The 27,500-nt window shown below is 41.2% G+C and overlaps 1 protein-coding gene across 1 annotated transcript in view; it reads left to right on the top strand.

The window, feature by feature from the left end:
• The window catches only part of LOC139754411 (uncharacterized), a 132,081-nt gene that overhangs the window by 74,539 nt on the left and 30,042 nt on the right, over positions 1-27,500 (top strand). The window contains exons 2-4 of the mRNA XM_071671690.1: positions 11,869-12,010; positions 15,000-15,366; positions 20,084-20,282. Coding sequence (XP_071527791.1) covers positions 11,869-12,010; positions 15,000-15,366; positions 20,084-20,282 — 708 coding nt within the window. The remainder of the gene's footprint in view (positions 1-11,868; positions 12,011-14,999; positions 15,367-20,083; positions 20,283-27,500) is intronic.

Here is a 27,500-nt window from a genome sequence, read left to right as displayed (position 1 = left end):
CATCCGAAAATAGAACGTACACCAAGGTTCAGGTTTAATTGATAACAACCCTCATGACGTAACGTAACGCGGAAGTAATTACGACTCAAATATTTTCCTTTTATCAGACGTCCCGAAAATTCAGCGTAATTACAGCCCGTTCATCCCTTTTCCCTAACCGGCAAATTAATGGAATCATAAATACGTATATAACATATGTTAGTCCAATCATTATCACGTTGGAAAAAAAAATAATAATATCAATTAAGAGCATCTGGTTCTCTAAAACAACAGAGATTCAATTTCAGAAAAAGTATTCCAATCATACGTATGTTTCTATGTGATGGATACACAAGTGATTAAATCATCTTGCACATAAGATTGCTTGCATAGTGCTTAGACTGGCGAACTCTAGTCACTCCCAGCTGTGAAAAGTAGACCTTTTAGACATATTACTTGATGTGTGTGTGTGTGTGTGTGTGTGTGTGTGTGTGTGTGTGTCTAAGCAGCCTCTTCTCTCTCTCTCTCTCTTTCTCTCTCTCTCTCACTGTACATCTACTACTCCACCCTGAGGCACACCGACCCGGGGTATCCAGACAGATGGAGCGCCAGGATGGACAAACCTCACACGATCGTTTGTAGAAAATGAGGCAATTCAGCGCGATTTACGACTGGAAGTGCGCATCCACCACCCCCCCGTGGGTCAGACGGTGAGGACAGGAGATATGGGGAGAAGACACGGGTGGTTGGACATGGAGGGGAAATGGATGAAGGCTTAATGGCTGTGGCTGGAAATGAAGAGGAAACACGGAGATGGGTCTGACACGGAGGGGGGAAAGAACATGGATGTCGAAGACAGATAACTAGAAGGTGTTGGTCTGGAAGGGTGTGTGTGTGTGTGGAGGAGAAACACAGATAAGGCAGATAGTGGTAAGTGATTGTGAATGAGGTTCGTTAGATGAATTGTTATACACTGTTTGCTTCGTGATGAACCGTATTCACGTAATGGCTCTCTCTCTCTCTCTCTCTCTCTCTCTCTCTCTCTCTCTCTCTCTCTCTCTCTCTCTCTCTCTCTCTCTCTCTCTCTCTTCTCTCTCTCTCTCTCCCCGCCGTTACACACTCTCAAGTCATCCACCGTTATCCATCTCATTGAACTCGACCAGATCTACCAAGTTGATTCAGTCATCCATCACGACCCTTCTTTTCGGCCCTTCACCCATCAAGTCATCCATCATGATGTCTCTCATCAGCTGCACGATCACCCTTCGCTAGATGTGTGACTATCTACCACACCAGTCATCCACACATCACTAATCACATCATGGCATCACCCACCATCATCCACTACGTAATCCATTACTCCTAGAGATGTAATCCATCAATGTCCCTCAGATCACTTGCTACCATTCTTCACAAACATGTACACCTAACCATTAGGTCATCCACTCTCTCAGTGATACACCACCTTCCATTCAGCCACTCAACTCTATATCTTCCTCGTCAGTAGATACCAGTCCTATGTTTAACAATGGGTGACTTAGGTTGGCAATATGATATGTGGACACATATCACCTTTATGAAATGTAGTGGATCCACAAGGGTTCGTATCTTCGTACACATGCATCACCCTGTCGTGCTAAAGGAGGAGGAGGATCGTACCGTCGTACTTAAGAATTCAACTATACTTTCTTGATGGCAAGTTGTTTCTTGCTTCTTTCCTTTCTCGAGTTCTCGAACTTATAGTTTTAAGTCCAGTGTGGAGATGGAGTGGTTACAGCAACCCATTGCCTTAAGCGATGCCCCACACACACACACACACACACACACACACACACACAAGAGGGAGTAACGATTCTGATACTCCATCCAGCTCCTTTTAATTCCCAGTTCACCTGGGTTAGGTACCCATTCACAGCGAGGTGAACTCCCGCTGGGGCTCACCTCTCCAGGTGCAGGGCTTCGACACTACGAACCTCCTGGGTCTCGTAACAGGAGTCGAAACCTAAGAAATCGTCCGTTTAATCTATTTTTCCCCCACCTCCCATTTCTGCAACGGGAGGTAGATGGAGTCACTCCTCTCCCTTACGACGGACAAAATTCTGTGTAAAACTGCTTTCATTTCGCTCGGGTAATACATTTCTACGTACTTGGCGTGGAAAAAAGAAATAAAAAAGAGGAGAAGGGAATGGAGTATCACAGTGTTGGTTATATGGCTCAGAAGCCGTCGAGTCTGCGGTTCGTCTGTTCTCGAACTGCCAAAGCCCAGCTCTTAACCTCCTCCCTCCACCACTCACCCTCCCTCCTAACCCTCACTCCGATTGGCTATATATACATACATCTCCCTTCCCTCGGAATTCCTTTCCGTTTTCTTTTTTTTCTTTCTAGTCAGTTTCTACTCGTCGTATCTTCGTCGGCTTAATGAGTTAACGACTCATAACTGTCATAAAGCAATGTCTAATGCCCGTAATTAATGTGGAATGGCTGTATCCCCCAATAGCGCATCTCCTTTCTTGTTTGTTTCCACCATGACAGTAAACCCGCCCCTTTTCCCCAGCGGCTATTTCACCCCCCTCCGCCCGTGACCCAGCCAACTTGCAAATGACCCTGAAACGACCCTTCCGACTCTATACGTCCTGTGGGTAACACGATGTGGGTCTGGTCTTGGGGAATAATGCAGTGATTTACGCCTCCGGCAGCCGTCAGCCACTGTGTGTGTGTGTGTGTTGTCGACGGTCTTCGGCTCCCTTCTCTCTCTCTCTCTCTCTCTCTCTCTCTCTCGCGCGCGCTCATATTTTCTCTGGCTCAGTGTCGACTGCTTTACCTCAACCACCGCAGACACGTATGCCAGACATGGGGAGGGGGAAAGAAGCGATCTAGAAATATCACTGGTACATGTTAGTGCATATCAGGCACTTTCAGACGCCCCTGCACATCTTGTACTGGATCAGATAACCTCACCTCACGAGCTTTTCGATACTGAAGTATGGGACGTACGACAGAGAGGCACTGTGAGGTTGCCTCTGGTCGAATAAGACTCTCCTCTGACATCTGTTCTGGTTTTGACAAATGCCCACATTCTCTGCCCTCATTTAGAGGAGAGTGAAATACTAAATCTTCTTTTTGAACGCCGAAGCGTTTCTTCGCGCTGTGTTAGAACCGTGCTTGTGTTCTGAACAAATGTAAGTGGGATTTGATTGTTTTTTTTAGGTCTAGAAAGTTCAGATACTGGCACATGAATTGTTTTCACATGTGTTTAAAACTCAGATACTGACACATAAAATGTTTTCACATGTTTTTAAAACTCAGACACTGACACATATAATGTTTTCACATGTGTTTAAAACTCAGATACTGACACATATAATATTTTCACGTGTTTAAAAAGAACGCTCGATATAAAACGCTTCCACCTCAGCCCTGAGAAAGACTTCTTTTAGTACATGAGAAGGGCCAGGCAGGCAGTGAGGCAGTATGTGGCCTTAGAATTATCTTCAACACCTGAAGAAGGTGTTCAAGATTTATTTCAAACGTAGGTTATAGCTTAACCGCTGTAAGCCCTAATGATCCTGGCAGTTGAGAAGCTTAAAACTTCAATAACCAATCAACTAATCGAACGGCCATCTAGTAATTACATGCACGATAGACTGTGCTAACCAGTCAACTAACCTACCAGCCAACTAGTAATCACATGTACGATAGACTGTGCTGACCAGTCAACTAACCTACCAGCCAACTAGTGGTTACAGGTACGATAGACTATGCTAACCAGTCAACTAACCTACCAGCCAACTAGTGGTTACAGGTACGATAGACTGTGCTCACCAGTCAACTAACCTACCAGCCAACTTGTGATCACATGTACGATAGACTGTGCTAACCAGTCAATTAACCCACCAAGTAACTAGTAATCACAGGTACGACAGACTGTACTACCCAGTCAATTAACCCACCAATCAAACAGTCATAACAGATACGGTACAGTGTACTTTGCTAATATCAAAATAACCTTTCACAGCCCCTGTCTCAGTGAATGTTTACAGAACATCTCGACCATTCCATACGATTCTTTTTTATCGGAATATTGTCGTGGCCATTTTCAAAAACCACTGAAGAACATGGAATCTCTTACCATCCGTTACGTGAACCTGAATTATTCCGGTAGCTGATAACTAGGTTCAAACAATAGATGGTCATTATCAGTGGTTAATTAGTGACATACGACGTAGCATTAATTGCACACAATAGTGTCATCTATTGTGCCTAAGTCTGTAATCAAATGTCGATGATTCAAAATAATCACCCATGAAAACCACTTAATAGAAACACAGAACTAAGGTAAATGTTTTTATTCTAGCTAAACTAACCCCGTTAAAGTGGGGGAAAGAAAGATACAAGAATATGTTTGGCTGTGGATATCTTGTGGAACCCTGGACACACACACACACACACACACCTGTGGGGAGATGAGGAGCAAAACCATACTTAATGCGTAATGATAAATGTCTCCGTTGATTTTGCCTCAGTCTCCCCTTCTGCGTGGCCTGCTGCAGCGTTCAGTAAGTAGACCAAGTACATACATACATACATGTATACATACATACATACATACATGTATTCATACATACGTACATACATGTATACATACATACATACATACATACATGTATACATACATACATACATGTATACATACATACATACATACATGTATACATACATACATACATACATACATACATACATGTATACATACATACATACATACATACATGTATACATACATACATACATACATGTATACATACATACATACATACATACATACATGTATACATACATACATACATGTATACATACATACATACATACATGTATACATACATACATACATGTATACATACATACATACATGTATACATACATACATACATACATACATACATGTATACATACATACATACATACATACATGTATACATACATACATACATACATACATGTATACATACATACATACATGTATACATACATACATACATGTATACATACATACATACATGTATACATACATACATACATGTATACATACATACATACATGTATACATACATACATACATGTATACATACATACATACATGTATACATACATACATACATACATACATACATACATACATGTATACATACATACATACATGTATACATACATACATACATGTATACATACATACATACATGTATACATACATACATACATGTATACATACATACATACATACATGTATACATACATACATACATACATGTATACATACATACATACATGTATACATACATACATACATGTATACATACATACATACATGTATACATACATACATACATGTATACATACATACATACATGTATACATACATACATACATACATGTATACATACATACATACATGTATACATACATACATACATGTATACATACATACATACATGTATACATACATACATACATACATGTATACATACATACATACATACATACATACATACATGTATACATACATACATACATACATACATGTATACATACATACATACATGTATACATACATACATACATGTATACATACATACATACATACATACATGTATACATACATACATACATACATGTATACATACATACATACATGTATACATACATACATACATGTATACATACATACATACATACATACATGTATACATACATACATACATACATGTATACATACATACATACATGTATACATACATACATACATACATACATGTATACATACATACATACATGTATACATACATACATACATGTATACATACATACATACATGTATACATACATACATACATACATACATGTATACATACATACATACATGTATACATACATACATACATACATACATACATGTATACATACATACATACATACATACATGTATACATACATACATACATGTATACATACATACATACATACATACATGTATACATACATACATACATGTATACATACATACATACATGTATACATACATACATACATGTATACATACATACATACATACATACATACATACATACATACATACATACATGTATACATACATACATACATGTATACATACATACATACATGTATACATACATACATACATGTATACATACATACATACATACATACATACATGTATACATACATACATACATGTATACATACATACATACATACATGTATACATACATACATACATGTATACATACATACATACATACATGTATACATACATACATACATGTATACATACATACATACATACATGTATACATACATACATACATGTATACATACATACATACATGTATACATACATACATACATGTATACATACATACATACATACATGTATACATACATACATACATGTATACATACATACATACATACATGTATACATACATACATACATACATACATACATACATACATACATGTATACATACATACATACATACATACATACATACATGTATACATACATACATACATACATGTATACATACATACATACATACATGTATACATACATACATACATGTATACATACATACATACATGTATACATACATACATACATGTATACATACATACATACATGTATACATACATACATACATACATGTATACATACATACATACATACATACATACATACATGTATACATACATACATACATACATGTATACATACATACATACATGTATACATACATACATACATACATACATACATGTATACATACATACATACATGTATACATACATACATACATACATACATGTATACATACATACATACATGTATACATACATACATACATGTATACATACATACATACATGTATACATACATACATACATGTATACATACATACATACATGTATACATACATACATACATACATACATACATACATACATACATACATACATGTATACATACATACATACATACATACATACATACATACATACATACATACATACATGTATACATACATACATACATACATACATACATGTATACATACATACATACATACATACATACATGTATACATACATACATACATACATGTATACATACATACATACATACATACATGTATACATACATACATACATACATACATACATGTATACATACATACATACATACATACATGTATACATACATACATACATGTATACATACATACATACATACATACATACATGTATACATACATACATACATACATGTATACATACATACATACATGTATACATACATACATACATGTATACATACATACATACATGTATACATACATACATACATGTATACATACATACATACATACATGTATACATACATACATACATACATGTATACATACATACATACATACATGTATACATACATACATACATGTATACATACATACATACATACATACATACATGTATACATACATACATACATGTATACATACATACATACATACATACATACATACATACATGTATACATACATACATACATGTATACATACATACATACATACATGTATACATACATACATACATACATACATACATACATACATACATACATACATACATACATACATACATACATACATACATACATACATACATGTAAATTATTATAAGCCAGTGTCCCCAATGCGTAAAGAGCAGTTGGAGGTTTTACTCTGTAGTGTACGCAACCAGAGTAGGAAACAACATGGGTTAGAAATAAAAGAAATGATCCTGCGTGGTGAGGTTACTGGATCTTTATGATCGAGTAAACAACGTCCTAGATATAAAGGATGGATGACAGGGTGGACATGTTCATGTCTGGACTGTTAAGTGGCTTTTAAGACCGTTCCCAACAGATGGCTGATATGGAGGCTAAAACTAAATTCAGAGGAAGGCTGCGCCAGTGGTTCAACAGCTGCCCTATCGGGGAAAGAACAGAGAACATATATCAAATGATCCTTTTCAACCTGGGTAAGAAATGGGAACCTCTCGAGAATCAGTGGAGGGACTCGCTACAATCACCAAAATTTGTAGATCATTTCACAAACAATGTGGATTCGTACCTAAATGTGTTTGCTGATGATGCTCAAATCATATGAGAGTCGTGGAAGGGCCAGGGACCCGCAAAATACTACAGAAGGCCCTAAAACAAGATACGGCGGTCTTGAAAGCTGTGAAGTCTGAAAGATGGATGGGTCTAAAGAGATTACAGGAGTCACACTGTGAGAGGGATTTGGTGTGCTAACACCACGCCGACTTCGTCAACAGAGCAGCATGTGAGAAGAAGGATCGTGAAGGGAGAAAACTCAACATCAAGTTCATAGACCGTAAGATGTTTAGAGAGATGAAGAAGACGTTAATTCGGCCCCCTAACACTGGAAGATGCTACAACATCCTGGTCTCTCTGTGTGAAGAGTCACGTGGAATTGCTAGTAAAGAGTTCAGTGAAATGCAAGAAGAGGAGTAACAGCGTTGGTTAGTAACCAGAGAAGCAAACGTCTTCTCGTAACACTGAAGCAGTGGTAGAATTATTGATATGGATTCTGAGAAGGACTGTGGCTACGAAAAGAATCATCCAAAACAAGAAGCTTTTTGAATGGTTTACCTGATCTCATCTTACATCGTAGATCAGTCTTGTTCTTCCACTTCAACAACATTGGAAAATCTAAGGTGGAATCACAGAATCTTATAACCCCCAACAAAATATTAGAATCGCTTCGAAGCTCAGTGATGTCCACACATTCAGATATCGGAATACACTAAGCACAACCAATGAAGTCAACATCTGACGCTAACAAATGCGTATAAAACAACCGGTAAAATCCTAAGAGAAGCAAAAAATCCAACCTGCATCCGATTCGTGAATCCAGGTCTAAAAACGCTGTAGACACGAACGAAAGATACTTAGCCAATATTTACTGGGTTTTATTCTCACAGATTACGCGTGTTACGGGACAAGAGCTCATTACCTGATGTATCCAGAAAGAGAAAAGTTTGCACTATTTATACTTGATGTGAAAGGAATTGTTGTAACCTGATTAGTTTTACTCTAAAATCATTTCCAATCTCTCTCTCATACACACAGATATATATATATATATATATATATATATATATATATACACGAACAAAGTGCATAGGAACGCGCACCTTCATAGAGCATACAAACCTCCAACTGCAGGATCGAACCCGGGACCCCTGAGCAACAGGCAGGAGCGCTACCGCTAGGCTATGAACGCCCGTTCATAGGGCGTTCATAGCCTAGCCGTAGCGCTCCTGCCTGTTGCAAGGGGGTCCGGGGTTCGATTCTGCTGTTGGAGGTTTGTATGATATCTATCTATATATATATATATATATATATATATATATATATATATATATATATATATATATATATATATATATATATATATATCGTATCAATTCACCCTTTCCCGCGCATGCCGTCCACCCTCCTGTATGTCCAGGTTCCAATCGCTCAAAACCTTTTTCACTCCATCCTTCCACCTATGATCTACTTCCACTTCCATGGTTCCATGCGTTGCCATCTCCAATTCTACATATCTGAAACACTTCACTTCCTCCAATATTCTCCATTCAAACTCACCTCTCAGCTAACCTGTCCCTCAACTCTGTTAAATCGTTTTATTCACATTTGTATTGAACTTCCTCCTTTCACACACCCTTGCAAGCTTCGTCACCAACGTCTACAGTTTCACAGTCGAATCTGCAACCAATGCTGCATCATCAGCAAACAACTACCTCACTTCCAGGTCCTCTCGTCCCCGACAGACTGCATACTCACCCCTCTTCCTAAGACTCTTGCATTAGCTCATCTACCACCCCATTCGTAAACAAATTAAACAACCATCGTGACATCACAAACTCCTGCTGCCTACCGACCTTCACTTGAAAAGAATTCTTAAGGCTTTCTACAGGGCATCTCTATCAACCCTATCATATGCTTTCTCATGATCCATAAAGACGACATACAAATCCATCCGTTTCTCTAAGTATTTCGTATACACGTTCTTCAGAGCAAACACCTGATCCACACTTCCTCTACCAGTCAGATGCTCTGTATGATATCTTTACTCACTCGCTCTCTATCTTACCATACAACTTGTTAGGTGCGCTCAACCAACTTCAACAAACTATATATATATATACATACATACATATATATATATATATATATATATATATATATATATATATATATATATATATATATATATATATATATATATATTATCCCATCCCTGGGGATAGGGGAGAAAAAATACTTCCCACGTATTCCCTGCGTGTCGTAGAAGGCGACTAAAAGGGAAGGGAGCGGGGGGCTGGAAATCCTCCCCTCTTATTTTTTTTTTATTTTCCAAAAGAAGGAACAGAGAAGGGGGCCAGGTGAGGATATTCCCTCAAAGGCCCAGTCCTCTGTTCTTAACGCTACCTCGCTAATGCGGGAAATGGCGAATGGTATGAAAGAAAGAAAAAAAAAATATATATATATATATATATATATATGTATATATATATATATATATATATATATATATATATATATATATATATATATATATATATACATATATATATATATATATATATATATATATATATATATATATATATATATATATATATATATATATATATATATATATATATATATATATTCCTATGAGTCCACGGGGAAAATGAAACACGAAAAGTTCCCAAGTGCACTTTCATGTAATAATCACATCATCAGGGGAGACACAAGAGAGGAATATAACAGTCAGTTGATATACATCGAAGAGACGCAGCTAGGACGCCATTTGGTAAACATGTTTACCATATATATATATATATATATATATATATATATATATATATATATATATATATAGATAGATAGATAGATAGATAGATAGATAGATAGATAGATAAATAGATAGATAGATAGATAGATAAATAGATAGATAGATAGATAGATAGATAGATAGATAGATAGATAGATAGATATAATCTCTCATAGACCAATGCACATTTGGAAATGACTAAATTCTCACTATTCTTTCAGTATGCCTCAGATTTCGAATGCTGCTTTTCATGTTTATGTCTTGATCATCCGGGACGTTTCGAATTACGTATCTTTAAGACATTACAAAACCAAGAGTACAGCATATGGTATTGCAAGTTATGAACAGACAACACAGCTTAAGAGATATCCAATGATTGCAAGGGTATCCCCAGGACTTGGCTTTTCCTACAAATTGTCTCCCATTCCTCCCGCTGGTTGACGTGAGAAAAGTCTGTTACAAAGTTAGTTTACTAGATTGTATAGCTTATAGTTGATAACAAGATCTATGTCCCTTTTTCCGCACAGTTTGTGGGAGATGCAGGGAGCGCTGCCAGTGGCTGGGTAATAGGAGTGAGAGAGAGAGAGAGAGAGAGAGAGAGAGAGAGAGAGAGAGAGAGAGAGAGAGAGAGAGAGAGAGAGAGAGTTTAAAAACTTTACTTCCGCAGAGTCTGAGATTACACACAAGAGCAGACGAACATGGGTTTGGGATTGAGAGTTACGTGTTGGAGTTTGTTTAATTTTTTCTTTTCTTGACCTGCTCTCGCCTCCTCCTCACAGACGTCTTAAAGGACCAGGCCAGAGGAGCGGAATGAATGATCTTTGAGACTTGCTATGGCGTTCGCCTCATGTGATGGCCTGGCGGAGTTGCGCAGCATCTTGTTGATAATAACCCTCCCAACCTCCCTTCCCTCCCACAGAAGTTCAGGGGGAGGAGATCGAGGACGTGCGGGTGGTGGTCGGGTTCAACGCATCCTTACCGTGCAACGTACGCGCCCCAGACCACGACGCCCCGATCCTCACGCTATGGTACATCGCGGACGGGGAGGCGCCAGTGTACAGGTATTATTATTATCATTCATGCTCTCCCACCCTCCGCTGTGGATATCCTGGTCTGTTACCCTTTGCCCTTCTTGCTGACATTTGGTTCCTTCGCCTTTGCCCTCTCTAGCTGACATTCGGTTATTCGCATTTGCCCTTCTCTGCTGACAATCGCTCGTTCCCTCCCTCCCGTGCTGACAGCTGGTGCTCTCTCTCTCTCTCTCTCTCTCTCTCTCTCTCTCTCTCTCTCTCTCTCTCTCTCTCTCTCTCTCTCTCTCTCTCTCTCTCCCAGCTGACATCCATCTGTCTACTTTCCCTGCTCTCCTGACACCATTTACTCCCTCCCTCTCCCCTTTGCTGACGCCCATCTACCTCCTCTCCTTCTCCACCACCATTGCTGACACCATTTCCTCCCTCCCCTCTCTCTGTGTCCCCTCTCCACCACCAGTGCCATTCGCCTCCTCCTTCCTCCCTCCCTCAGTGTTTACATTTGCTTCCTCTCTCCTTACTCTTGACACGTGTTTGTTTACACTCCCCCTGGCTGACGTACGTGTTTACCATCACTCTCCTACCCCAAGCCAATCCCACACATCTCATCAAAGACTTAAGGAATATACATGTTCTCCCAACAGCAGCCTCGAGTGGCTTGCCCAGCATCACATTGAGTAGACGCTGACACATAAACGTTCATAGGGTTAGCGAGTGTGTGTGTGTGTGTGAGAGAGAGAGAGAGAGAGAGAGAGAGAGAGAGAGAGAGAGAGAGAGAGAGAGAGAGAGAGAGAGAGAGAAAAGGAAATACCCATATAACGAATGAGTTAATTGATACATTAGTAATTATCAGATTAATTGGATAAAAGATTAATTTTAAATGCTCCGCTCGTACAGGGGATGATGAGAAAGTTATGGTGAGGGAGCTATTGGTAATGACACCAACACGATAATGTCCAGGCCATTACTTTACAACGTTAAACAGATGGCACGATATTCATTATATGTGTCGTGTACTGTTCCAATATAAATAATAGCTCCGACGTGTGTGTATATATGTATATTAGCAAAATATAGCGAATGGAAAAGGCGGAATAGAATTGAAAGACAAAAAGAGCAAAAAAAGGAAGAGAATAGGGACCAATTGACCAGAGCAGTTTGATGTCCTCAAAAGAATAGTACATAGGTGGAAATCATATCTGAGTATATTCTGCGATTTTGAAAAGGTCCAGTGTTTATTGCCCATTAGGCACAAACACACACACACACACACACACACACACACACACACACACACACACACACGTACGAAATAAAAGCTTAACACACTAAGAAAAGGAACAGAGATGCAATCAATTAAACAATTATATCGTACCTTACCTCTGGGCAATCTAGTATCTTCCAGCCTCCGTAGTGTCATCACCAACCTATGAAAAGATAAGAAAAATGCTGTTTGAGATGAGATAGTCTCATGAAATCTGTTGATGGTGATGGAAAACAAAAAAGAATAAATAAATCCTAGATAGGCAGTGCATCGGTTGCTCTGGGATTAAGTCAAAATTTATATATTTTCCAACAAATATCATATCGGTAAAACACTTTAATATCATTTCCGGGTTATGTCTTTTTATTCATTTATTCATTTTTGCTATCCTTTGCGATTACTGGAAGTCAAAAAGATAAACCAATTCCAAAAAGTTCCAGTTGTATTGCCCATGAAGATCATACCTGTTAATCAGACAAAGTGGACTGGATTACGTCTCAAAAAGCACAAATCATAAATGTTAGCTATCCCCCCCAGCTAAACGTGTAGATGACAAAGATTATGTATGTAAGTTTAAGCCAGCTCTATGTGGAAGACATTTACATCGTAAATGTTATCATGGCGTTATAGAAGCTGTAAAACATTCAGTGGTTTAAATGAACATTACTTCTTACGATCCTGTATCGCGTGTTGGATTTGCCATATCGTGTGTCAGATACCATGTACTATGTGTATATTTCCCCTGTCGTGCGTTGTATGATATATTCTTATTACGTACAGTATTTCCCACTTTCAGTACGATGGCATTCGTCTTCCTCTCTAGCCTTAGAGAGTCTATGTAGCACAGACTCATCCAGGGTACGGTACATATACATTACCGTATGTCAGCGAAGACAGATGAATTCTTAATGAGCGCTGGAACTACGTCACTCCCGCTCTTGCCCATAGAAATCTAATCTCTTCATCCAGCTTAGGAAAAAAAGACCACGCTCGTTCACTCTTAATGATGTGTAACAAATGAACGTCAGTTGCTTAGGTTTGAATGTCTTTTCTTTCCAGCCTGGTGATGAACCTTTTGATTACTTGAGGTCCCTTAAAAAAAACTTATGATCCTTTCTTATAGAGTCAATACATAACATTACGTTTGCAGAGCCCCTGGTGTGACCAGACTCCACCTGCCTGTGGTTACACCGCGAGTGAAAAAGTCACTTATTGGCGAGGCTTGTGTTATCCATCTTCTGTTGACGTACGGGAGTACAGTCTCACCGAGGAACTTGTCGCTCTATAAGAGTCTGTCCTTCTCCTGCTCCTGATTGGAGAGCAGCCTCGATGAAGCTGCTGAAGCCCCTGTAAAGGGGGGGTGGATGAGATTACATGATTAGTAACATTCTACAGGAAACCAGAGGGTGATGAGGTTGTATGATCAACGATATCTAAGTGAAGACCAGGGGGTTAATGAGGTTGCATATTTAATGATGTGCTACGGGAGACCAGGGGGTGATGAGGTTGTATGATCAACGATATCTAAGTGAAGACCAGGGGTTAATGAGGATGCATATTTAATGATGTGCTACAGGAGACCAGGGGGTGATGAGGTTGTATGATCAACGATATCTAAGTGATGACCAGGGGCTAATGAGGTTGCATATTTAATGATGTGCTACGAGGAGACCAGGGGGTAATGAGGTTGTATGATCAACGATATCTTACAGAAGACCAACAGATTGGCACTCTATGTTGACCTTTCTTCCACCACAGTTACGACGAGAGACCTAGGCTGCGCGGGTCCCAGTGGGGAGACCAGCAAGTGTTCGGGTCGAGGGCGTTCTACCAGGCTCACAGCACGCCCCCAGCGCTGCTCCTCGCCCACGCCACCGTCGACGACGGACGACTCTACCGCTGCAGAGTCGACTTCCAAAACACCAGGTCCAGAGTAGCCTGGGTGAACCTGACAGTCGTCGGTACGCGCGTGTGTGTGTGTGTGTGTGTGTGTGTGTGTGTGTGTGTGTGTGTGTCACTTAAGTTTACGTCGAGGACGGTGTGGGAAGTCGCCATCATCGTTGAAACTGTTCGTCGTGGACGGGATGGTGAGGGAGGGATGGAAGGACGATGCAAAGGTCTTAGAGTGTGAGGTGAAGCCTAGCAGTTAAGTATTGATGAGGGACATGGAAGGTGGAACAGTTGCCCTTGACAGTTGGCATAGCTATTGTGGGTAAACTGGAGAGTGGAACTACAGAAGTTGGTGTGAGAGAGTTTGGGAAACAGTGCAAAAAAAAAATGGGGAAGTCTGACTTAAGTATGAACGACGAGTAAGGGAATGAGGCGCTGCTAGCAATTAGCCAACGAGAAAGGATGGTTTAAGCAAGAAAGTAAAGGAGAAGTTACCCAATGGAAGAGGAGTGCCACAGGTTATTAGCGAATTGGACGAGGTGGCTGATAGAACCATGGGAGCTAAAGTGAGTTAAAGAAAGGGGCTAAGGTCCTGGTTAACATTAAGGAGAGGTTTGTGTAAGGCTAAACATGAATATATTTGAAGGTCTGGTTATTCCAATAGTGTTGTAGGGATGCGAGACTTGGGCATTGCATGTAAGAGGAAGATGTGAGGAGCCTGAGGGAGACATGTGGTGTGAGGTGGGTTGATCGTGGGAGAAAGGACATTCTCAGTGAAGGAGGTGGTGGGTGGTAAGCACAGCCTTATTGAGTGGGCCGACCAAGGGGTGTGGGGGAGATATGGCTCGGGGGCATCTAGATTAAGTACGTGCTTCAGAAGCAGGGGTACACAGAGAGAGAGAGAGAGAGAGAGAGAGAGAGAGAGAGAGAGAGAGAGAGAGAGAGAGAGAGAGAGAGAGAGAGAGAGAGAGAGAGAGAGACGGGGAAAATAGATGGAAGGATGGAGTGATGGAAACTTATGGCTACTGGGGCTGAAAGAATTGACAGGGCAAGTTAGAGGTGTGCGTTGGATTAGAATGAATCTGTCGATGTGGTTCTGTATATGGGCACTGACGTGCTGCTGTCACTTGGCTGAACAATGACATTTGAAGTCATCAAAGTGAACCATGAAGGGGTGTGAGGGGGGGTTGGTTGTGGACGTGGAACTCTGGTTTCGGTACGTTAAATGTAAAGCCAAAGAATATGGATGTGTGTGAATGATATATATATATATATATATATATATATATATATATATATATATATATATATATATATATATATATATATATATATATATATATTATCCCTGGGGATAGGGGAGAAAGAATACTTCCCACGTATTACCTGCGTGTCGTAGAAGGCGACTAAAAGGGAAGGGAGCGGGTGGCTGGAAATCCTCCCCTCTCGTTTTTTTTTTAATTTTCCAAAAGAAGGAACAGAGAAGGGGGCCAGGTGAGGATATTCCCTCTAAGGCCCAGTCCTCTGTTGATAACGCTACCTCGCTAATGCGGGAAATGGCGAATAGTACGAAAGAAAAAAGAAAGAATATATATATATATATATATATATATATATATATGTAATGTATAGGTGTCAAAGCTGTTTTTCATGTACAAGATGTTATTAGCATTTCAATGACGCTTTACTACTTGACTTTTAAAAAAATGCCTAACAATATCCCTCTTTTATAGTTAATAAAAAAAACCTCTGAAATTCTGATGGCTGCTTCACTCCCAGTGAGCTTTAATTAAAATTTTTAGGCCATTGGGGTGTCAACTTTTCCTATAAAAAAGAAAAAAAAAGATATATGGCGTCAATTAGAATTTCAAAAAAAAAGAAATGAAAAAGAGTTATGCATTTTATTTAAGTCTATCAGCTGTTGCATGTCTTATTTGTGTGTAGTGGTTGTCGTATATGACGTATTTGTTGTCGTATGTGAGAATAGTATGTTGACACACACACACACACACACACACACACACACACTCACACACGCATATACTCGCACGCGCGCAAGCACACAGAGGCATAGGAGATGTGTATGTATGTGTGTGTGTGTGTGTGTGTGTGTGTGTGTGTGTGTGTGTGTGTGTGTGTGTGTGTGAGTGTGTGTGTGTACATGCATACACAACAGTACAGACAGAGTGCACATATACAAGATTAAGTAAACGAGGCAACACGAATGTAAAACTCTCTCTCTCTCTCTCTCTCTCTCTTCTCTCTCTTCCCCTCTCTTTTCTCCCTCTCTCTCTCTCTCTCTCTCTTCCTCTCTCTTCTTCTTTTCTTTTATCTATCTATCTATCTACCCAAACTATCTATCTTTTTCTCTATTTTTCTCTTCCCTTTAAAAAATTTTAAAAAAAATAATCCCCCACACAAAACACACACAACACCCCACAACACCCCACACACAAACAAAACCCCACCACAAACCAACCTTAAACACCACACGTACATACGGGGCTCCCGTCTCCCCCTTTCTCCCAAAAAACTGTCCTCGTCCTTCCCCCCCTCCCGTCCCACCCCGAAAGGGCGAGGCATCGAGCGCGTCTCTCCGGTCAAGCTGGGTGACCGCAAGGGCGTCCCTTTGCAAGGGGTACGGGGTGAGTGGTCCCCCGACGAGATGGGTGCGATACGCTCCTCCCCCCCCCCCAAAACCACAAAACCCCGCCCCCCTGTGGAGATAAGGAAGGGGGGAGAGAGAGAGAGAAGGGAGAGAGAAAGATTAAAAAGGGGCCCGGGGGAGAACGAAAAAGGGGAAAGGGAGGGGAGAGAAGAGATGAGAGTTTGGTGAGAAAAAAGAAGGGGGAGAGGAAAAAGAGAGGAGAGGAGAGAGAGAGATAGAAGGGGAGAGGGAGAGAGAGTACGACCCCTGGGCCCCCGGGGGGATTAAAGGGAAAAGGGGAGAGAGAGAGAGAGAGAGAGAGAAGAGAGGGGAGAGAGAGAGAGTACGACCCCTTGGCCCCCCGGGGGAAAAAGGAAGGGGGGAGAGGAAGAGAGAGAGAGAGGGGAGAGAGGGGGGAGAAGAGAGAGAGAGAGAGAGGGGAGAGGGGGAGAGGGAGAATAGGGGAAAGAGAAGAGAAAGGAAAAATACTCATCCCGAGACACACACACACACATATAAAAGAAAGAGAGATAATGAGGAAGGAGAGTAATATGATGGAAGATGGTTTTCGGTAAGAGGGAGGATTAACCCACCCACACCCCCCTCTTTTTGTCAGTGAGAAAGGCCACATGATGGAGATACCTTTGTCGGGGAAAGAGGTATTGTTCGTGAGGGAGGAGGAGGAAGGAGCGGGGGGGTGTGTGCTGGTCAGAAACCCCCCCCCCCCAAAATTTATAGGGAAACGGGTTTTAAAAATTTCCCGGGCGTACGACCGACGGGGTGAGTGAAGGGGGGGACACCCGTGAAAGCTGTTTTGGGGGGTTTTGGGGGGGAAGGGAAACTTTGGGGGGGGGGGGGGGGAAAGAAGAAAAAATATAAAAAAAGGAGAGAGAGAGAGAAAGAGGGGGTGGGGGGAGAAGGGGAGAGAGAGAAAAGAGAGAGGAAAAAGGGGGAGAGAGAGAATACGGGCCCCCATTTCCCCCCCGGGGAAGAAAGGAAAGGATGAGAGAGAGAGAGAGAGAAAGAGAGAAGAGAGAGAGAGAAAGGAAGGGGGAGTGGAAAAGGGGGAGAGAAGAGATCCCCCCCATTTCCCCCCCCCTTTTTAAAATTTAAAATTCTTCCAAAAAAAAAAAAAAAAAGGGGGGGGGGGGGGGAAAAGGGGGAAAATAATCACCCTTTTCCCCTTTTTCCCCCCTGACCCACCCATGAGTAATAACCCTTGTTTCCCCTCCCCTTTTTTATGGGGGGGGGGGGGGGGGGGGGGGGGGGGGGGGGGGGGGGGGGGGGGGATTGGGGGGGGGGGGGGGATTGGGGGGGGTTTTTTATTTTTTTCCCCTGCCGACCCCTTAAAAACCCCCCGGTTCCCCCCCCCTAAATCCCTGACCCCCCAGGGTTTTCTCGCCCCGTTTCCCCCCCCCCCTCCCCTCCAAGAACCCACCCATGAGTAATACTCACCCCTTTTTCCCCCCCCCTCCCCACTCCCATGACCCCACCCATGAGTTAAAAACCCCCCGGCCCCCCTCACTCCCATGACCGACCCATGAGTAATACTCACCCGTTTTCCCCCCCTCCCTCACTCCCTGGGCCGACCCCTGAGGGTTATCTCACCCGTTTCCTCCCCCCTCCCTCACTTTCCATGAAACCCCAAACCCTGAGTAAAAAACTCACCCCTTTCCCCCCCCCCCCTATGGGCCGACCCCCCCGAGTAATACCTCCCCTCTTTTTCCCCCCCAACCCTTTCCTTAATGACCGCCCCGGGGTGTGATTTTCCTTCCCCCCTTTTCCCCCCCCCAAAAAATTTCCTGGGCCGACCCATGAGGGGAATACTCCCCCGTTTCCCCCTCACTTCCCATGACCCCACCAAAGGTGATGAACTCAAACCCTTTCCCCTTCCCCCCCCCTCCTTAAAGACCCCCAAACCCCGAGTGATGAATAAACCCCCCCCCACCCGTTTTTTCCCCCCCCCCCTTTCCCCCCTAATTTTTACTTTCCCCTGACCGACCCCATGAGGTAATACCCACCGTTTTTTTCCCCCCCCCCCCTCATCCCTTTACCGACCCCCCCTGAAATAATACTCACCCGTTTTCCCCCCCTCACTCCCATGACCGACCCATGAGTGATGATACTTCACCCGTTTCCCCCTCCCTCACTCCCATGACCCCAAACCCCAAAAGGGTTGATACTCACCCCCCCCCTTTCCCCCATGACCGACCATGGTTTTACTCACCCTTTTTCCCCCCCCTCACCCCAGACCGACCCGATGAGAACTCACCCCCCTCCCTCCCTCACTCCCCCCCCCTCGCAGGTACGCCCCAACCCCAAAATCCTGTGGCTTCAGAACGGGAAGGAGGTGGACAACACGAACACCAACACGGGCAGGGAGACGTACAACGTGCTGGAGGTCGAGGCCACCAGAGGTGACCTCACCTCACCTTTCCTCTGCCGGGCCACCAATAACGATCGCAAGGGCCCGGACGAGGTCATTTACCTAAGGAACGTGACCTGTGAGTGGCCGTGGAAAACGACCCAAACAATGGGGCGTTTTCTGCCCCCAGTGCTAGATTTTTTTTAAATTCTTTTTCTTTCTTTCTTCCTAGTTCATGTTGTGTATTGCTTGACTCATACAGTCGTGTTGTATAATGCTTGACTCATACAGTCGTGTTGTATAATGCTTGACCAACATGTTTGTATAACTTGACTTTTACAGTGTGTTTTTTATTTGATCATAATTTTTTTATAATTTTATATATTTTACCAAATGCTGGCTCATACATTCTGTTGGAAATTGCTTACCAAACATTTGTTATGGTATAAACCTGATTTTTTCGTAGGTAAAGGGTTCGGGTTTTTTTTTTTTTTTTTTTTTTTATTTTTATTATTTTTTTTTTTTAATAATTAAAATTAAATGAATGAATCAATCAATCAATAAATAGATAAATAAATAGATATCTAATGAATTTAGGTAGCCATTAGGCTGAAATACACTTTTTTGGTGTATAGGGGCATTCAGAATGGATGGGCATGAGAAAATATTAACTAATCGTAATAGAAAGTGGGGGATTTGGATGAGGACGCGAGTGAGGTACATCAATTTTCGGGGCAGTAAAATTCGATGTTTGCAGATAAACCCTTAGGTTTTACATTTTGCTTGGGTTTTAACTTTTGTAATGAACAGCTATAGCAATTCAGTTGATGACATTCCACACAGAGTAAATGAAGGAGTTTACTTGTTTAGCAATACACTTGTTCATGGAATGCGTACGACGTTCACAATGGTAATAAGGACAGTTTGATCGACGGTCTGATTCCCCACAAATGGATTGTGGTCAATAACTGGAGGGGTCATCTGTGGAGGAAGGAACCTGTGACTAGGGAGGTCGCAGTTTGTTTTAAAATGCGTGTACTGCCAAGGTGTTGGTCGGAGAGGGTGGAGAGAGAGAGAGGGTCAGCAAGATGAGTAGTGCCTCTTGGTATGTGGTGTAAGATGGACCCAGGTATGATTCTGCATGACCTTTTTTCAGCACCTTCTGCAGCTGGTCCCTCATTGGAGTTGTCAGTGAGTGAGGAGGACTAGGCTGGGGGAGGCATACGCGAGGACAGAATGAAGATGGTATAGTCTTTCTTGAGCTCAGTGTGATGTTATGTGATGTCTGTGCACAGGTTGATGTGTTTTATTCATTTAGTTGGTGTTGTTTTTTTGTGTGTGTGTGGTTTTGTGGGTTGTGTGTATTAATGAAGGGTTTATTTTCGGGTAAACCTTTTCTATATAATCCACTTTATACTTTCGTACATTTCTCTCTCATTGAAATGAGTTAAATCACATTTTATGGCAAGCCCCAAAAACTTTTCCCTTTAATAATCTATCATAAATAAATACTTTTCTTTTTTTCTCATATTTTTCTTCAAAAAAATTTTATTTAAAATGGATTTCGTAAAAAAAATTCACATAAGGCGTTTTTTAATTAATCTACAGTATTTCAAATACAATATATAGTCTATATCCATATTTCTATTTCTTATTGCTCCTATAACTTATGATGGAGGATCAAAGTCTTTTTAAAGGCATTTTGTAGCCTATGATTGTTTCTCTCCCTATGAGAATAGGTATGACCATGTCATCTTCCCCCACCACTCACCCAACCCCACCAGCGAAATGCCACATCGTCTCTGACTTCACCATATAACCTCCTCACGTTCCTTCCCTGAACCAACACCCCCCCCCGCCTACAACCCTCCGCCCACACTACCTTACCCTCTCGCCCTACCTACAAAAACACACACCACAACAAACACAAAACACACACACGTACCCTTTTCCCACCATCACGCACCATTACTATAACCTCACACACTCCTGTCACGCCCTCACCCCCCCCGGCTGAAACCCCCCTCATCACCCCTGCCACAAAAACCCAACATCCCCCCCTGTACTACTCACCTTGCCACACACCCTCACTCATCCTTACTACAACCTCACCCACCCCTGCCACACCCTCACTCACCCTTTTGCCCACCCCCCTCCGCCAAAAAATTTGGGGGTGAGCCCCCCGGGACAAGTCACGCGAGCGTCCTGCCCCCCAAACTCCCCCGCACCCCCGGGGGCGGGGGGCTGGTGTCCGCGCTGTCAACCGCTCACCCCAACGCTGCCCGAGGAATCTTTACTCTTACGCCCCGTTGAGTTAGGGGGAAGAGAGAAAAAGAGAGGGGGAGAAGAGAGAAAAGAGAGAGAGAGAAAAGAGAGACAGAAGAGAGAGAAAAAGAGAGAGAGAAAAAAGAGAGAAGAGAAGAGAGAGAGAGAGAGAGGAGGGTTTTGATGAATATTTTAAATTTCCAATGTTTAATAATACGCCTTTTTACTTGATAAAAATCTAGTATAAAAAAAAATAATATATATATATATATATAATATATATAATATATATAATAAAAATATATATAATAACGTTACCGTACACAGGGGACAAAAAGAAAAATCCCCCCAAAATGGCCATTTCAGACAGAATAAGAACGAGAAATTTGGGGAAAAGGATATATATATAATATCTTAATGTGGGGTCTTTACGTAACTGTAAAGCTGATTTTAAGAAGTGAAGTATTTATGGGAAAAAAAGGGAAAGAGAAAAAGGGGCGAGTTTTCCAGTTCACTCTTTGGGGGGAAGAGTGAAATACATAATGTTCAACCCTTATATGGCGGGTCTCATTACATAAACTGTTGGAAGCAGCAGCCAATCGCCTGCCGTGGGTGCGGGTCACTGGGAGCAGTGGCCGAAAGGATACCTGTAGAATAGAAGAATAGAGCGAGGGAGGCAACTACTCAGCAGACGGAAAGAAATGGTTGATAGAAATAAGGACAGGAAAGTTGATAAGATGGATTTCGTTCGTTTCCGTTTTCGTTAAGAGAGGCGTAGGGGGACACTTAACGATTTGATATGTAAGCAGACAATCATACCATCTCTAAAGTACTTCTAAAGTCCCGTTTTCTGGGAAGAAAATAGAGAAATTAGTGATGATTAGTGAATACTTTCTCGATCACTGGAATATCTTCTCGTGCCGCCCATTTTTGTTTCTAAATTAGCCTTATTTACCAAATGTACTGGTTATCAAACCGTCATCAGAAACGAGTTCAACTTTTAAAATGTTAAATTCCTCTGTATCAGCGTAGAAGAGACGTGAACCTGATTATGCAGCATAAATTCTCTCGTTGGATGGCTATGCTGTGGTGCTGAAATAGAAAGTTGACTGCTCTCTCAGTCTTGGCTGATTCGATTAGCCGAAGATCACTAGCATAAAGAAAACGAGACACACTCTTTCCTTGAAATTCCAGCGTCTTCAAATCAATCAGAACAAATGGGTACTATGGTTCCATTGTCCCCATATGATGTCCTGTACTTCTCGTCCCTGTAGCCTACAGGATCGCCTTGATTTTCTGACCCCCTCTCCAAATACGTATCAGCCACGGTGGTGGCATATATGCATGCAGTCTCACACAAGCCGCAATAATCCTCTTCCAGATATATGATGACACAACGTCTGGCCGCCTGTCACCTCCATTAAGTATGAGCAGCTGAGGTTCTCCTTAAACTGGGCATTTGATAGAGGCAAGGTTAATTGATATGATGTGACTGATTTCACTGTGCCTGATCTACCGTCCAATGGGACTCCTACTGTCCAAAGAATAGCAGTCGTAATGGGTCAGCCATTTCTCTGCTGCACATACATACACGTTGGCTGGCACTCAGAGTGGGTATAAGGTGGCAAGGCGACATATGAGCAAAGCCAAGTGCAGGATTAAGCCCAGCGCTAACGTAGACTTTCGTCTGTGATTGGAACCTCGAGAATAATAGTTAAACTGGGTAATACCCTAAGTGTTTGAGGCATTGTAGGTGAATGTTCTTCATCTAAGATGTGATCTAGTGTAGAGTGAGCGAGGCTTGGTGTAACATGGCCTTACTACATCTTGCAATGCTTCTGGGTCAATGGAGAAGCGGTCAGGCAGAGTTATCAACAGACTTATCCCATACTCCAGTGAGCAAGATGGGATCAGTGTCTTATTCGTCTGTAAGACTCCATAAGAAATAAATCCTTTCTTGATAACAAAACGTGAAGACCGATCATCAATTGTTATTTTTTCTATGATAATCCCTAAAGCCATCGCCGATGAACATTCCTCTTTCAACCAGAAAGTACAGAGCACTGAAAATAGGTCACTGTTGAAATCATTCATTCCACTCTTTCGTTCCAATTAAATCTGAGCTTTTTCTTCCTCCCCCCCCCCCCCCCTTCCTTTCCCCAACCACCAACCCCTTCCCCAACTCCCAACCCCTTCCCCAACCCTCCAACCCATCCCTTTCCCCAGCTAATGCTCAGATGCATAGAAAAGGAAAGTTGTCAAAAAACCTAAAAATGTTATGCACACGCTCATGCAAATACTAATACACAGAAATGAGAATCAATAAAAAAAAAAAAAAGCGATATGTAACACAAAGCAAAATGTAAAAGAGAATATACCTATTTAGTAACAGACAATCAGACATACAAAGGGTAGGGTTAGGTGGGGTGGATATGCGTTCGAACCAAAATGATTGAATTGATGACGAACGAAAGTTGAATGTGAAATACATGCTTTCATTTGGCAGTCGTGAACAATTGATCAACAATTACAGCTGGTTCGGTGGCAATTCATCAGGTCACGCGGAACTGACATTTCGACAAAACACTGAAACACGACCCGTGGTAAAGGCATACGATCTCATAATTTAGGTTTTATCCTTTTGTGTGAGAATTAAAATTCTTCATGAAGTATTTACACGGTCTGCTCTGTAGTGAACTAATGTATACACACACACACACACACACACACACACACACACACACACACACACACACATATATATATATATATATATATATATATATATATATATATATATATATATATATATATATATTGGAAAGGATCACAATTTTGCGCGTGATCAAGATGTCCCTATGAGTCCACGGAGAAAATGAAACACGAAAAGTTCCCAAGTGCACTTTCGTGTAATAATCACATCATCAGGGGAGACACAAGAGAGAAATATAACAGTCAATTGATATACATCGAAGAGACGAAGCTAGGACGCCATTTGGTAAACATGTGATCACGCGCAAAATTTGATCCTTTCCAATATATACGTGTGTGTATATGTGCGTGTGATAGAAAGATGAATTTCTGTATCATCACGTATGCTAATGATTTCCATGTTATATATCACAATTAGCCACACTTCTCAATAAACACAAAGGCTAATGACCTCAGAGGGATCATCATCCCATAGGATCAGACCAGGTGAAAGAAGGAGTGAAATGAAGACCTATCGCCCTGACCAGGTGAAAGAAGGAGTGAAATAAAGACCTATCGCCCTAACCAGGTGAAAGAAGGAGTGAAGCAAAGACCTATCGCCCCGACCAGGTGAAAGAAGGAGTGAAGTAAAGACCTATCGCCCTGACCAAGTGAAAGAAGGAGTGAAGTAAAGACCTATCGCCCTGACCAAGTGAAAGAAGGAGTGAAGTAAAGACCTATCGCCCCGACCAGGTGAAAGAAGGAGTGAAGTAAAGACCTGTCGCCCTGACCAGGTGAAAGAAGGAGTGAAATAAAGACCTATCGCCCTGACCAGGTGAAAGAAGGAGTGAAGTAAAGACCTATAGCCCTAACCAGGTGAAAGAAGTGAAGACCCATCGCCCTCCCTTAGCGAAAATGACATGAACATAAATATCTTTCTATTGCCCCCCAGACGCGCTTTCCCTCCTAGCTGACGTCCAATCAGGCATCCATCAGCTTCAACGTCGTTTCAGACTGGGAACTTCACACACACACACACACACACACACACACACACACACACACACACTCCCTAACTTCACACTCTCAATATCGTGTAACGACCGCCAACAGAGTCCCCTAGAACTTGGCAACCGCCGGAACTTCACAACAGCCGTCAAATTGACACGGGAAATGATGATTAACATTCAGTAACCTTCCTCCTCCTCCTCCTCCTCCTCCTGCACCTGACTAATGTAATGTTAATGAACGCTTTCCCGTGGGAGTGAAGGACGATACCTGGTAACTGATATCGTTCGACCACTTCAGTATGTGTGTATCTTTGACGCAAGATCATGAGTCAAATAGGTTGATGATGTTATCAAAAGATGTTTTCTGTGATATGTATGTATATATATATATATATATATATATATATATATATATATATATATATATATATATATATATATATTCCTATGAGTCCACGGGGAAAATGAAACACGATAAGTTCCCAAGTGCACTTTCGTATAATAATCACATCATCAGGGGAGACACAAGCGAGAAATATAACAGTCAGTTGTTATACATCGAAGAGACGAAGCTAAGACGCCATTTGGTAACCATGTGATTACGATCACTGAAGATTTCTCTTACCTTCCACAATAAGACAGCCAGTCTCCTCTGTCCAGTTATCAATGAAATGACCATAAATTGGTAACTCGTGTACATGATATTTTTTACAGGAAGACTGATATGATACTGATATCTTACTTCACCAAACTGATATGATACTGATATCTTACTTCACCAAACTGATATGATACTGATATCTTACTTCACTAAACTGATATGATACTGATATCTTACTTCACCAAACTGATATGATACTGATATCTTACTTCACCAAACTGATATGATACTGATATCTTACTTCACTAAACTGATATGATACTGATATCTTACTTCACCAAACTGATATGATACTGATATCTTACTTCACTAAACTGATATGATACTGATATCTTACTTCACCAAACTGATATGATACTGATATCTTACTTCACCAAACTGATATGATACTGATATCTTACTTCACCAAACTGATATGATACTGATATCTTACTTCACCAAACTGATATGATACTGATATCTTACTTCACCAAACTGATATGATACTGATATCTTACTTCACCAAACTGATATGATACTGATATCTTACTTCACCAAACTGATATGATACTGATATCTTACTTCACCAAACTGATATGATACTGATATCTTACTTCACCAAACTGATAGGATACTGATATCTTACTTCACCAAACTGATATGATACTGATATCTTACTTCACCAAACTGATATGATACTGATATCTTACTTCCAACTGATACTAACTGATTACAATGATACTGATATCTT

Source organism: Panulirus ornatus, chromosome 17 (assembly GCF_036320965.1).
Source record: "Panulirus ornatus isolate Po-2019 chromosome 17, ASM3632096v1, whole genome shotgun sequence".
Taxonomy (NCBI): domain Eukaryota; kingdom Metazoa; phylum Arthropoda; class Malacostraca; order Decapoda; family Palinuridae; genus Panulirus; species Panulirus ornatus.
The sequence above is the reverse complement of the archived record's forward strand: the minus strand, read 5'-3'. Positions and strand labels throughout refer to the sequence as shown.